This window comes from Nipponia nippon, unplaced genomic scaffold (genome assembly GCF_047370975.1).
Source record: "Nipponia nippon isolate SJK-2023a ecotype South Korea unplaced genomic scaffold, ASM4737097v1 scaffold_15, whole genome shotgun sequence".
Taxonomy (NCBI): domain Eukaryota; kingdom Metazoa; phylum Chordata; class Aves; order Pelecaniformes; family Threskiornithidae; genus Nipponia; species Nipponia nippon.
The window spans coordinates 13,191,381-13,206,655 of NW_028262331.1; the positions used below are offsets into that span (position 1 = coordinate 13,191,381).

Sequence of the window (15,275 nt, forward strand, 5' to 3'; positions counted from 1 at the left end):
TTTCGCAACCGAAGCGCGGGGTTACGGGCGCGGCCGTTTGCAGAGGCCTTCGGCTGCGGGACCGGAGCACAGGGAGGAGACACGGCGAGAGGACGCGGTCGGCGCAGCCTCCCGCCCGCCTTCCACGGCCCCGGCCCCTGCCCACCCAAACCCCTCCGCGCCCTTCCCGCCCCGGACCACCGCCGTCCTCCCACGGCCCCACGCAGGACAGCAGGCCGCCGCTTGGGCTCCTCTTCTGCCGTCAGACACCCTGGGAAGCTCCGGCGTGTGGTGACAAGAGTTCAGACAGACAGTCAGAAAACAGAATGTGAAGTATTTTTTTTTATATACAGAATACAGGAAAGTTTCTGTAAAGTCTAAAACGTTACAATTACTATGTACAGTGGAACTAGCTGTTCTGCTGCAGGGAGGTGGCATATAAACAAAAGAGACAGACAGGTTACGACAAACGATCTGCTACAACAGACAATTTGAGGAACGTCATACCACATGTAGCACTGTACACAGCTTTAAAACATTGAAAAATGCCATCACTGATGTATTTACACAGAATCCAACACTTTTCCTTGTTTGAAATAAAAATAGGATGGACACCAGGAAAAGAACTCATTTCTCACTGCCCATAATACACAGTAGCTACTTGTAGTGCAACCATAGCAGGGAGGGATGGGAAAAATAACTGTGGGAGGAAGAGCGCTTCTTTACATTAAATAAAACAATGATATTGTATAGATTTGCTGTATGAAAACTGTATTTCTCTTTTAATATAAAACTATTGTCACTGGCACAAAATAGAACAAGTTTCTGATTATTTTACAACTGCATGGGAACTATCTGTCAGAGAGAGTCCTCGAGTCAGACAGCGGTCGCCCCTCGCTCTGACGCGTCCTGCTCTCACTGCAGTTTTCCTTTTAAAATGAAATGTATAGTACAAATATATGTGCAAATGCCCCTAAAACTTGAGCAAAAAAAGAAAAATTAAAAAAAGTTAAACGTTCTTCATTTCATGCAAATGGCGTGTGAACAGTCTCTGGGCCGACATAGAAAATCCCACCTCTGTACATTTTTGCATTGCAAGAGTCTGAGAGCGTTTTCCTTACTCCAAAGCTCTCTTCCTAAAATTCCTAGGGAACTGAGTTGGACCGCAGCACGGGCACCTGGTGGGGTTTCAGAGAAAGCTTCTCCTCCAAGTCCATGTCTTGTACTAAGGCAGTGTCACCCTTGGGCTGTTTGGTCGCAAATTCGGTAATGCTGAAAACAAACTGCAGGCAGCCCAGCTTGATGTAACTGCCATGGTGGAGCAGGGCTGTCCCCTCCCAGCCAGCCCCACTGCCCCCTATTAAGCTGGAGCTGCTGGCTTTGCAGTTACAGGGTTTCCGATGCTGCCCTTGTGCCTGTGAATTCATCACAGCGGCTTCTTCGTGCAGCTCCTCTTCTTGTTTTCTGCTTTTATGTCGTTCTGGGAAAGAAAAAAAAAAAGTAAGATCCAGGCAGGCCAGCTCGTTTTCATCAACAGGGGCTACTGCTGAGGTGCCTCAGGGGTAAGATCCTCCAGCCACGAGGTGTTTTAGTCATCTGCAGTGAGCGGCTGATAAAAGGGAAACAGGAATCATCCCAAAGGCCACTCCCCACAGAGAGGTAGAGGCATTTACACATCTATTTTGGCAGCCAAAAAAAGAGGAAGCTGATCAGGTGGAGAGCAGGAGTAAGCCACGTGGGGAAGGGATGCCTGTTGCACAGCCCAGATCACTAACTCACAGCCTGGGAGAGGACACGCACAGGGAACCCCTCAGTCCAGCTCTGAACTGGGGTTCATCAGCCAGGGCTGGAGCTTGGTTAACTCCAGCACCGGAGGCAGGAGCGGGGTGAACAGCAGAGCACTCCACAGGCTGAGGCACTCCCCAAGCCTGCAGAGGAAGGTCTTGTGTAGCCCAGGCTGAGGCCTGTGGAGAGACTCCCCCTTTTGCAAGAGGTGCACCAACCACTGCAGAACAAGGGGCACCAAAACAAGGAATCAATTTGCACCCGCTCCTGTCCCCCTCTAATAGCTTCCTGCAGTGTTACGTGGGGCTGGTGCTGTCTCAACACTCACTTATCACACTCTGCACTTTGGCAACAATACTGCTGGGAGGAGTGGGCGTCATCTTCTCCGAGAAGTCACACGAATACAGAACGTTGTCCACGGTCGTCCCATGCTCACTGTAGTTCAACAGCTCATAATGTTTCGTATTCTGAAAAAAAGGGAAGAGGAGGGAATTGAGACATCAAGTCAGAAGGGCTTCTGCCCATATACCCCTTTGGAGCACTGAAACACAACCCCTCTCTCCATACCGCCATTGATGGTTAAGTAAGAGCAGTTAAATATCCTCCAGCTTCAGAGACCACCAACCTGAACCTTGTACACGGTCCATGCTCACAGAACAGCCAGCTTTCCAGCAAGAGCTGCTTCCTGGCAGGGAAGGAAGGCCAAAGCAGCTTTGGAGAGAAGTGGGTTTTACCTACTGCACTTGGACCAACAGATCTTTTGGAAACAGGGATTCAAGCCAATTCTCACAAAGCAAGCACACCATTTTAACAGGCACACTAGATGCAAACTTAGCCCAAGAATTGTGCCTAGCAGGAAAGAGCATGCTTTGGAAAGCAGATGCAAGATAGCAAGGGGGGTGCCAGTGTGTTGCAGCAGCCACAAGATGCAGCATCACGCTCAACTGAGCTTTGCAGAGGATGTTGACAGAGTGGAGGAGATTTCAGGTTAGCTCACAAGAAATCTGAGGGCTGAAGACCTTGTCCCCCAGGGACTACAGAGCTTTAATCAAGTTACAAAAACTCCCCATGCACAGGGGAGTAAATTTTCAAGTAACCTGCTAGACCGCAGAGACCAAGGCCAAGCGTGAGCTGCCAATGGCCAGAAGCAGAAAGAGCAGACAGAGCTAGGGAGGCAGAATTCTCCCTCTAGAGCGACCACAGCCATAGGTGGCCTGCTGGAGTATGGAAGAAGTTCAGTGCCTAGAGCCTGATTTAGGCTTGACCACTGTGAGGAGATGTTTCAACACAGATTTAAGATCCAGATCCCATTACCGAGTGTGTTCTGTAGCTTGTAGTGCACTGGAGGAATGGCTAAAGCCGGCTGTGGGTTAATCCTGGATCCTGCTCAGTAGCTGGTTGACAAATGGTGGTATAAAAGACTATCTTGCTTCAAAGACTGTTTCCATGCTAAGAGACATCTCCAGTGGCACTTTTATTGGCAGGCCCGCCAGTCTATTTACTTCAAGAACAAACTAATCTCTGGACTGTAGTAAAGGAGCAACTGTAGACCTCTGTTCATGCTGAGAGCTTAACTGAAATTTTAGTTAAATAAATAATTTATACAGAGTACTGCAGATGGCATGAACACTTTGCATCATGATCACACCTCAAAGCAAGAGACTCAGAGCAGTTCCCTGTTTTGTTCCAGCTGAGGTTTGATGTCAACACATAAAGTTTAGCTTTTATTAACAATGCAGCTGGATCAAAAAGTATCGAACTGTTTCTATGACTTTTTCTTTCCCTAGACACCAGCAGTGACAGTGCTTACTTGTGGTCAGTCTTTGTCAGAGAAAAGCCATGCTCAGAGAAATCATGCTGGCAGAGCTCTGTGCTTCAGAAGAGGGTTTGACAGAAAACGCTGACACAGCCTTCACTGGAGTGAAACCATTCACAGCCCTGGCTCTTACTTTGTAGTCCACAAAGGAGCACCACACAAAGACAACCTCCTGCCTGCACCTCCAGTTCCCACTGCCATGCATGCCAAATAATAAAAATAAAATTTAAAAAAACAAAAACAAAACACCACACTCAGGCACTCACCTCATCGTAGAATATGCAGGCATGTTTGCCAGACACATAGTTACAGTGACCATAGCTTGTAAGGCACACATCCATATCAGCTCCTGTCAATGGGGAAGACAAAAGAGGCTCAGTTCATTTCAGAAAAAAAACCGTCAGGCAGCAGAGAACAACAGACAGAATTAAACTTCAATTAGCAAAACAACAGGGGAGCAACTGCCTTTGTCTGCTCCTAGGACTGCATGAATAATGCTGCGATAAGCCACCGAACAAAATTTTGGTGGGGGAAGGGAAGGCTAGCAGCTCCATGAAGGCTGAAGAGCATTTCACAGTTACTGGGTCTATCCAGAGCACCAGAAGAATCTAAGCAGAAAGAAACGAAACCTGCAAGCAAACCCTACCTCTTCTCTCCATCAGTCCGGCATTAAATCTCCAGGACAGCCATTCTGCTAATTTTGATACCAGACAGGTTACAAAGGCGCAACACCATAAAGATTCAAGTGGATGGGGAATTTCCACACTTCTTGGTAGCGAAGAATCCCAGTACAAGTGGCCACAACGGGTCCGTTTTCTTTGACACCCACTTGGCAAACACTTAGGGAGGGTCAGGGAGAACCACCCTGATTCTGAAAGGGCAGGGCAGGAAAAAGCTACTCACCTGTCCCAATATAGAGGGTTCGGTAGCACATATTGACTGCACCCCCTAAGCCCATCAGAGGATAGAACACCGCCCGGGCTTGCACTTCCTTTCTTTGCGCTGCAAGATAAAAAGACATTATTTTAACAATGTTATCAGCTATGAAGGCTGCTTGACCCCAGTGTCCCCAGCGCTAGACTCTCCAGAAAGCACAGATCCTGAGGAGGATGCAGTCAGCTGTGGCCTAAATTCCAGTTCCCAACCCTCTAGGAATGTTTGTGCACTGAACATTTTTTTGCCAGTCATCAGAGAAAATTGCTCTCTCCAGTAACCCACACAAGCCATGCAATTGGGGGAACATTAATACCAAGCATGCACAATGGAGCCACGCTGAGGAAAACACAAGCCTCCTACCACTAGCTTCTTTCATAATCTCTTCCACTTTGGGTAATCAAAGAGCTGAGTCTTGCTGTCAAAGTGCCACTTAAAAAAAATTGGTGCTGGTGAACATCACCAGCTTAACAGCTGCTATTTCACTTCTAGTGAAGCTGCAGGAAAAACACACGGCTTGAACAGGGCTTGTCCAGGGACCAACCCAGCTCCCAGGACAGGATGATTTACTGAGTGGACTCTTCTACCCTCAGGTCCGTCCCTACGGCACACTCAACAATGGCTGGTCCAGGGAGCTGCTCTGCAGGCTCAGCCCTGGCAGACAAGTTCAGATCACATGTTCTCACGTGCCCACATTAACTGGACAGAAAATCATGTTCTGTGGAACAGGTATCAAACTCTGGTATCAACAGGTATCAAACTTCAGCAGCTGTCCTTTGGAGGTAAGCCCCTTATATGCACGGAGTTTAGGCCTCTCCTGATACTACATCTGTGTGACAGTTCTACACCAAGAGTGTGAAATCAAAGAACAGAACATGAGGATTATGGGAGATTGTTTGCAGAGCCACCTACGTCAAGAACATGGGCCATGCTGAGTGGCATCACTGGACATGCAGCACTCAACGTAGGTGAAATGTGCAGGTTCCCACCTCTGCCCAGCTGCCCTGCACAAGTCCTCTCAGCTGTCTGGGTCTGCTGGCTCAACAGGGCTCACTAAAGGCTTTGGCTCTAATATTTCATCAGCAATGCTAAACAGTCAGCTGGATACATCATTCCTGCCCAAAAAGGGTGATGGGTTAAGACAGCATCAATCTGCCTTTTGAAAGGCAGACTGCTGAAGAATTTCCAGAACTCTTCTGTTACGAGCAGCACAGAAACATGGCTCATATCACAGCCTGGTGCTGTGTCCTACAGCAGTGTTCAAAAGAAGATTGACAAAGCATTTAGAGAATGCTGTGATGCTACATCAGCAAGCAAGGTTACTGACTGCTAGCAGACTTCCAAAGATCTTATCTTGGATATTTACCTCCAGGCCTAGCAGAGGGGGAGCAGACAACTGCTCCCACAACAAGGCTGTCCAGTTAGCGCTTGAAAGCGGATTAAATTCACTAGCTGCATGCAGAGGAACATGAAGTCATGTTCGCCCTGTAGCTTTAGGTGTTAGCATGCCGATACCAGTGACCATAAACAAAGCTAATGCTGAACTCGGGAATCTGGAGATTTCCAACAGAAACGCAAGTTGTTTTCCATTATTTGCATTAGTTGCATTTAGTGCTTCAGCTTGACAGTAACATTATTCTGAATGGGCAATAACAACGTCACACCTATATTCTGTGCCCCAGTTCCTCCTGTTTGTGTGTTTGTCTCACAAGCAACTTCTCCAGAAAGAGAGAGCAGGAATCCACATATTTCTCTTGCCCATCTCAAAGGTGAGGACAAAAAAAAAAAAAAAAAAGGCAGCTGAATCTTCCCATCTCTGCTAAGTCTAAGATGACTAAAACACAACTTCACTAAACACTTCCAGCAGAAAATCAGAAGTTAATGAAGGTATTTCCATTGCCATAATTTGTAATCAATCAAGTAGAGGGACCTGAAGGAGTTTCTTGCCAGTAGATATCCAGAGCGGGGGATGAGAGGAAAGAAACATGAAAGGCAGCATCAGACAGATACCAGAAGAAGAGGGAGATCTTCTTCAATGGATAGGCAAGGGAGTGCCAAAAAGCTATGGCTCAACATACACCAACTATTCTAGGGCTGCTCTTACCTTCAATGTGGTTTCCCACAGGAGACTGCTGATGGGAATTGACACTGCTCGCTAGAGACTGAGCTTTGGAGGGAAAGAGCTGATGTATTCTCTGCAAGGCCAGAAACTTGATCAGCTGCTCATCCAGCATATTTATCTCAATCTCTGTTAATAAACAAAAAGCAATTAGTAAGTTATTAATGTAAAGGGTGCAATCTGAGCTGCAGTGGATTTAACTGTCCCACTTTCAAACTTGCCATTTGCTTCAACAGCAAAGACCTGACAAATTTTGCAATATCAAGAATCCTACATAGAGGTGATCTACTACTTCATATCAACTCCTGTGAGCAGCGTGCAAGGAGAGTGCCAGCAATGGCCAGAGAGCTACAATTCGGGCAGCAAGCAGAAGTTTAGGGGAACAAGGACTGATATGTTGAAAATCTGCTCTTTTGGCTCAGAATCAACAGGTCTGCAGAGGTGGACATCATGCCCCTTTGGGCAGCAGATTGGGTCCTACTTGTGAAGCTCCATTATCTAGTTAGAAAGTCTAACCCTACATTACAGAGGAAAGCTGTAACCACCTTTGAAGCCACTACATGCTCATTCTTGAGTCATGCACTTTCGTAGCAGGGTCAATTAAACCAAGCAGGGCAATTCAGACAATATTATTAACGAGCTTTAAAGCAGATCTGTTGCTGATAGCTTTGAAGTATTTATATTTGTAAAGCCCTACAGAGGTCTGCTTTCTGTCAGCAAGCAGGCTGGCTAACCTCTTCTTCCAAAAGCTTTCTCCACATCAGCAACAGTTAAAATGGCAAGCAGAAGCCTTTCCTGATAGCAGAGAGGTAGCCTGGGCAGGCTGAGCAGTCGGGGTTCACCCAAGAAAAGAGGGTCACACTGGCAATGCCAGAAAGGCTGTTATTCAGATGTAGAAATCTCTGGCAACAGCCTCATTATGCTACTGATGACTGCAGTTCAGCAGTCTCCTCCTCCTGAAGTCAATCCGCTAAGGTTTAGCATTTCTTGCCAAATGCAACAAAAGGAAAACAAAAAATGGGCCAGTCTAGGAGAAGACTGACAGAAGCAGAAATAAATCAGAAAATTAACCAACCCATTAGAGCATCACCACTCAGGTGACTGCTCGACTACAAGATCTGTTGTTGCTGGACTTTATGCCTGTCGGGAACAGCTCTGGATTGCAGCTAGCACCACAACATGGCAGGGCTGCAGGTTTCTGCCTGTGAATTCCACCTGGAAAGCAGCCCATGCAATAGCTTTGTGATCATTCCCCAGAAAAGCTTCAGGCAGAAACACTTCCTTGGCCTTGCTGCCTTGGCAACATTACAAGTAGGGAAGCATGTGACATATTTAAGGTAATGTATACCCAGCCCCGCCCTCACCTGACTGCAACCCTGCTTTATCTCTGGAACTTTTCCTCAAGCAGAGACCGAATGCTCTAGGGAAGCAAACACACAGGGCTAGCAGAGACTGATAATGAACTAAATACTCACCGCCATCCATAAATGCTTTCAGGGAACTGGTGAGGTCCAACATAGCTGCAGAGTTTGAAGTGAGTGATGAGGGTAGAGTTAAAGCGCTTCCTATGGATAAGGTGCTGGGACTGACCTTACCATCTACAGAGAAAGATGGTGCAGAGAAGATATGTCACTATGACGTTAGTGAGACATGCACCCAGCCCTCAGGCTGCACTTCGCTTCCAAGCTGCTCAGAATGACTAATTTTGCTCATAGTCATGCTTTGAAAAAGGCCTGAATTAGAGGCTGTTAGCTTTCTTCTGCTCACAGAAGGAACTAGTGTGCCTCCAAAACAAAGCCAACTGCTGGTTTCTGCCTCTCATCTCCAGTTGTCGGAGGAATTCTGGATCTATACACTGAAGCTCCTACTCCCTGTTTGAAGTGATGTCCTACAGAGACTGGAAAGATGAGCACCAAGTCCCCAGGAGCTTAAAGAGCTTACTAAACCTAGAGCTATTTGCCAAGTAGCTTGTCTAGGTCTGAACATGCATAAAAAGTACAACTGCCCTATTTTTATTTCTGCACGATTATCAAGTCTGGGGTGTACTTCACTGTCCAGCAAGGTTATGACAGTCATAAGCAGATTTTATTATTTACAAAACAAAATCCTACTGCTTTGGCAGTGACCATGCAGCTGAAAGAGGCCACGGCAAATGCCAGGAAACAAAGTCCCTTTAATGCACTGTTGATACCAGATCTTCTTGAGTTGGTTTGCTTAGATGTAGAGCTACTATAAGCCTGAAATTTATGGCAATAAAAAAAAGGTCATGAATGATTTGTATTTTTGTACTCGGCAACAAGATTTGCACACCATAATTTAAGATATGTTATAAATATATAAGTTTTGTGTTAAATGGGAAAATCTAAATATTTACACCTTTCTCAAGTGACACTGCACCAAAAGCAATTATTTAACATCTTAAGTAACTGCAAAATTATGTAGGGTTTGCAGTGCTCTTCAAACCACAAGCAAGAAGTTTTCTAGAGTATGGCCTCATTTCCTCTACCAAAACTTCTCCCAGCCTTGCATTTCTAAGCAGGGCACGGTCAAACTAGCTGCCTCAGAGTAACCAAGTTTGTTCAGCAATAAGCAAGGAGGCCAAGTACTCTGGGCACAGCTTCCAAACATGAGGTAAAGCTCAGAAGTTACTCATTAAGGAATTTTAAAAAGAATAATAAAAAGGTATTGCCTCTGTTGCTTGCCATCACCAGATCTGAGCCACTCCACACAAGCCTGCCACAGAGCAGCTAGGAACTGCAACAGAAGTGACAGACAGCTCTGTCGCATGCTTTTCAGCAACTGCTTCAAACCCAACCTGTGCAAAGGGTTTACTAGTTTGAGTGTTGAGCTGGTGTGGGGGAAGGGAAAAGAAGGAGAATGCTTTAAGTGAAAGCTTATTCAAGCAAAATTTGAGTTATGGGCAGTAACTCTGACTTTCAGCTATCAACACCTTTGGCTTGATGTTTTTATACCGAAGAATGGGTATATGCACTTCAGCAGCAAGGTGTTTGGGTACAACTCAAGACAGAGATGGTATATCCAGTCCATAACTACCCTGTATTAACAGACTAGCAGATACTGAACAGACTACAGCTTCCCAAGTCCACATTTCTCCAACATCAAGGCTGCGCAGCTGAAGACTTCAAACACATCTGTACTAGGGAACACAACCATCGCCAGAACACTTACCGTATACAGAGATCAATAGGATCAGAGATGCCAGACAGCTACTCTTGTGAGGACTACCTTGCAATCAAACTAGTGCTTTAAAACAAATTGGTAGTTTTAAAGCAGCATTGGAGTGGCCAGTTGTTGGAACAGCGAGACAACAGCCAACTGATTTAAAACTACTGTTGCTTTCCAGAATTAAACTCATCTACTATCCTGCTTCTCAGGACAGAGTTCCTCTCTCAGGTATATGCAGCCAGCAAAAATATATCCTGTGGCTCCCATGAAGGGACCTAAGACAGAGGAGACTTGAGAAACTTCTCCCAGCTCTTCACAGAAAGCCCAATTCCCCATTAAATGAGGGCATACTGCTAGAGCCTTGAGGTTCAGAATAACATTTAGCCTGAACACTTTCTCAGTCCCGAGGGCCAAGATCAGCTCTTTGGCACGTACCTGAAGGTGGTGCTGGTGAACAGAATCTGTTTGTGGACCCAACAGCAGAGACCCCATCTCCTGCAGCCTGCGGAGGGGTGAGAGCCCTCGTGGCGGTCAGAGGGGAGCCCATAGATCGCAGGTCTGCCGTCAGCGGTGGTCCTATCTGTGTCTGCACATTCTTTCTTTGCAAAGTGCTGGTGGTCTCCAGGCTGGCACAGGAGCTCGATATGGATGTAGGCATACTTGTGACTGGCACAGAACCCCTTTGTGCACAAGAAATGGGTCCTGCTATGTTCTCCGTTTTGACAATGGTTCCAACGGTATGATTCAGAAGTCCACAAGTCGCTGGGGGCGTGAGGGGCCGAGGCCACGTTTGCCGATGAGACAAAACAGGTATTGTGTTACCAGATCCAATTAGTCTCTGGGAGTCAGTCAACTGTGCTGAAGATTCGGACGAAACGCCATAGAAATGAGGACCGTTTACTTTAATGTCAGAGGCTGTCGGCCCATTCGAAGTCCCACAAGAAGACACCTTCTTGGATTTATCTATACAAGAGCTGCAGTTGACATCTTCCTGTGACAATGTCTGCTGGGATTGCGAGGAGCTCAAGGAATTCTGGGTGGTAATCCCTGAGGTGCAGGATGACATGGAATAGAGGGAAGGTGTAGGTGCCTTGTCAGCTGCCTGGTAAGGGTTGGCGAGTGAGCCGTCTGCCACAATAACAGGCTTAATATCAGCCTTCTCTGTTTGTTCAGAGTCCCAAAGCGAAGTCATCTGCTTAGCAGATAAATGTTTCAATATGCTGCACTGGAGCGCAACAACACTACAGAGCCACTGGGAGGAAGAAAAAAGTGCAGGTTAGCTCCACAGGCAGACAGTGCTCCAAACCTCAACAGTTACTCCATCGTTCACCCAGCTCGAAGAAATTTAGCTGCCTTACTGTGCTGCTGATGGCTCTGATGTAGCCTGGAACTACAGAATCTGCTCTGATGCTCATCTAGAATCAGGAGAAAACTTTGTCCAGAGGTACAAAAGTGCAACCAAAATTAGGTACCGTTTCTCTCCGTGCTGGGGACAGTACAGAGAGGACCTGAGATTAAAGGAGGGTGAAGGCAGCAGATGCACTTCCTCACCCCCAAACCCTTCCCTCTCTTCACCTGTTAAGCATTGCAACTCTTCAGCTAGTTACAAACACATCTTTCACTAATATGGGGTTCTATCCAAACACAATCCTCCAACTTACTCTGTAGCATGCTGGAGAGAAACACTGATCTACCTCACGCTATAGGGAGCCACCTGACAAAGCTGGGGGGGAGAGCACCTTTCCTTTTACACAAGGCAGAGGAAGACAAAAAGATTTATTTGAAGTTTTAAGCACCATGGTGAATGTGCACCTGCCACATAGAAGAACCCCACCTGAGCTAACAGAAGGACTCTACAACACCACTGATTGCAAAGCAACATGCCTTCGCATTGTGGAATTTGGCAAGAAGTTTCACACAAGATTTAAACACTCATTTGACCTTGATTTAAAAGTCCAATTCTATCAGCAATAAAAAGCAGTCCAGAAATGTGACGTTAACATACAAATAAACGTGTCAGAGAGCAGCCTTACATAATCAAAGTGGAAAGTATTTCCCCTCAGCCAGGAAATAAAAATGACATCTAGACAGAAAGCCCTCGACTCCAGTCTTAAGGCCAGAAGACTACTTCACCACTTCCCTGAAGCATCAAATGAGGAGTTTTACATTTCACCTGGAAAGCCAAAATGAAGTTTTTATGGGCAAGGGTGTCAGAGACAAGACAAGCTATCACCTTCAGACATGATTTTGAGACTAGTTTCCTAGACAACTGCTCTGATTATGACTGAAATAGAAGAGATCTTTGTACCAAAGCAACTGCAGATATAGAGTCCAAGCGTTTGACTTCATTTACCTCCTGTTGTTCTGTCTGGCTGGCTAAGTGCTCAGTGTTCAAAAGGTGCTTCTGCAAGGGTTCCTCAGGGATCCCGTTACAGATCAGCTCGCCATCTCTAATTGCTGCAGGCGCAAGTAACGGGGGTGGAAGCCGGTATTGGGACTTTATAGCATCAGGAACCTATGTAGATAAAGAAGATCACACATAATAACAATTACTCAAGAATGACTAGTTAAACGAAGTGCCTAACCATCACTACACTATGTGTTTGCTGCTTTCTGACCCAAAGGAACCCTCCATTACAAGTTTCAAGGACTGAGTACTTTAAATTGATGCAGCCACACTGAAATTAATAGGTTTTATTCCCTTAGGTCAGGCATGACTTCAGCACATGGTGGCTACAGCATAAGAGAAGTCATGCAAAAAAGGCCAAGTAAGAAGGGAAACCTGTATGGAATTTTTCAGGCATTCTGGCAGCAATTACTCTTTAGGGTTTAACACAGAACATGTGGCAGCCCCAATTCTGACTGTAGGGCCACCTTCAGGAGGTTGTATGTTGTACTTTCTATGCTTGTGCTAGATTTAAAGGCTTACTTCTAATACCTGAGTCTTATGGTTGGCAGAAAAAGAGCTTCTTAAATCCTACATGTAGTGAAAAGTAACTGCTGACTTCCAGACCTCTCACCAACCACCTCTTCCTTCTGCCCCAAGAGGCTATCCCTACAGGGGATGCTGGTTTCCTTTCCAAACTAGAACACATATACAGGGAGTTTCACCAACACCTACTTGTTTACACATACCTTCAAACCTTTTCTCTTTACTGATTGAAGAACTCTGCGATTTGGAGGATGTTTCTTATGGATTCGGTTTAAGAAATCCACTTTGACAACATGCTGAGATATGGTGTCCTGGAACCGGTCAAATACTCGGCACCGATTACTCAGGGTCAAGTTCTTCTGGTTCAGCTGGGTGATCAGATAATGCCACAGGAGTTAGGGATCTGCAGATCACTCTAATGTACCCTAAGACTTTCATAACGCCTCGTAGCACTGGCAGTACGGCATCAGCTCAGCTTTAGACTATGCTTCCTGCAGCACTAACCATTTCTGTTAAAGGGCACATTGCTGGAGATGAATACAAAAGCATTTAGAGGCCTACTAAGCAGCGTCAATGCTCTCGGAAGCAGTTTGCCTGAGCGCAAGCCCTTTGTTTCAGCCCCCTGTTTCCTGAGTATTTAAGTCTCAAGTACACTGCTTTTCCAAAAATGAAAACTCCCTCTTGGAATGAAAGCTTTTTGGGTTAAGCATGCAAAGAATTACTTCCCCTATTTGTAGCTCTGTGCTGCTTTGTATCACAGTGGTGGAAGCTCATCTAGATCTTAAGGAGTCCGGTCTAAAAACTAGACAAGCTGTCAGTGAGCCACAATCTGAGCTGTCAGCTTCAGTTACAGGAAGGAGTTCCCCCATCTTTATATTTTATTGCAGATAGCAGCATGATATTCCTTTGTAGAGCGTGTTGCTTGCAGCAGGAGCTTTACAAGCATTACAGGGAGCAATAAGAGCTCAGAAGCTGTTTTACATTTGTTGTACTTTGTCCTTTAATGGACCTGCCAGGTTCCACTCCAGCATCCGGTTACCATACTGCAATCATAGTCCTGCTTACCACCACATGTTCTATGTGATTTGGGCACATCCATCTACCCAGAGGCATGGCAGTAAGCGGTGGCTCCAGACAATCCATGTGGAACAGCAGTGGGCAATAATCACACTGAATTAGAGGTGCCACTCTGCAACTCCTGCAAAGAGACAGACGCATCTTATTTCCCATGCAGAATACAGGGTATAAACTGAACAGGCAAGCTCGGCTAACCACTTTAGCTTATCTTTCCCCACCAATTCCCCTACACTACGTTACTTGCATCTAAAATTAGGCTTCAGATGTGTAACTCAATCTATATGGACCTTCTGCAAGACCCAGTCAAGGCAAAAGGTCTTGCCCATGCACGTGAGGGTTTCTCGGTGCAAAGGAGGTCCTTTGGCAGAAGAGATGCCAAAGCTGTAAGCACTTGTCAGATTCACAGATGGAACTTTTCAAGTTGACCTTGTGCATTAGTTCTGAGTGGCTTCATTTAGAACAAAATTCAGAGAAGAAAAGGAAATCTCAGATTTAGGTTATTACAATTTTTCTCAGATGAATCTTGTGTGAAGTTGGGACATTTACTTCAAAAAGATGTTCTCAGAACAAGTCTCAAACTCCAGAAAGCTACTACATCCAATTCCCCAGGCTTTAAAGAAGTCTTCACTCTATGACAAAGTCATCAGCTGTTCTCCACAAAAGCTCCACTCTCCTGAGCCTCCAGCCCACTTCCAGAAACTCACTCTGACTGGGTTCCTGAAATAAAGTTTTTCTTTTTCACTGACATTTTGAATTGGGATTTATCTGTGCATTTTTTTATGCAGTTATAAAAAACAGCAGTATTTTGTACTGGTTTTCAGATTTACTATTTCAGCACAATATTCCTGTTTTCCTTTTATCTCTCTCAGTAGATTTCTATTTCCTAAGGGTCACCTCCTCGCGTAGTCCCTTCATGAACCATAAACAAATATCTCCGTTTTCTAAACCACCATCACTTTAGAATATTTCTTAGTAGAAAAACACTGAAGACAAGAGGGTTCACTCTCTTCAGGCTACATTTTAAAACCCTTTACAGCCACGCATGGCTGCAGAAGCCACACCTACACTTGCTATGGTTAAACATTTGTTATTTAGCAAAGATGATTATTCCCCCATTTGTTTAGAGGATTGTAACTTGTAAGCAAGTAATGAAGGAGAATGGGAAAGGGAACAGGTCATCTACTTTTGTCAGCAAGAACTTTGCTCCTGTGAAGGGTGCAGCTACACCGAGCAGCTTCCCTGGAAGAGTCAAGTACCTGTTGCATGTGAAGCAGACTTTCACCGGCAAGGGAACCAAACCATTGTGGTCTAACTCGTGTTGTGCTTTCTTGACATTCTTTCCTGTGGTTTCTTCCTTTCTCCTCCTCTTACTAGTACCTGAAAGTAAATTTTAAAAGGCTTTGGGTTACCCACATAGCAGACATCTGCTTTCTGGTAGATACACATAA

General features: G+C 45.6%; 1 protein-coding gene across 14 annotated transcripts in view; it reads right to left on the reverse strand.

Annotated features, from left to right (window-relative positions):
- Positions 1–299: 299 nt before the first annotated feature.
- The window catches only part of PHF12 (PHD finger protein 12), a 32,951-nt gene continuing 17,975 nt past the window's right edge, over positions 300–15,275 (reverse strand). For 8 of the 14 annotated variants that reach the window (XM_087752041.1, XM_087752037.1, XM_087752036.1 and 5 more), the window contains 12 exons: positions 15,084–15,204; positions 13,816–13,948; positions 12,954–13,118; positions 12,127–12,333; positions 10,254–11,070; positions 8,108–8,230; positions 6,618–6,761; positions 4,484–4,582; positions 4,227–4,274; positions 3,847–3,929; positions 2,093–2,231; positions 300–1,459 (listed from right to left, as the gene is read on the reverse strand). In XM_087752041.1, coding sequence (XP_087608167.1) covers positions 1,125–1,459; positions 2,093–2,231; positions 3,847–3,929; positions 4,227–4,274; positions 4,484–4,582; positions 6,618–6,761; positions 8,108–8,230; positions 10,254–11,070; positions 12,127–12,333; positions 12,954–13,118; positions 13,816–13,948; positions 15,084–15,204 — 2,414 coding nt within the window. In that variant the 3' untranslated portion in view covers positions 300–1,124. The remainder of the gene's footprint in view (positions 1,460–2,092; positions 2,232–3,846; positions 3,930–4,226; positions 4,275–4,483; positions 4,583–6,617; positions 6,762–8,107; positions 8,231–10,253; positions 11,071–12,126; positions 12,334–12,953; positions 13,119–13,815; positions 13,949–15,083; positions 15,205–15,275) is intronic. The other 6 variants (XM_087752030.1, XM_087752033.1, XM_087752031.1 and 3 more) reach the window with 6 other exon arrangements.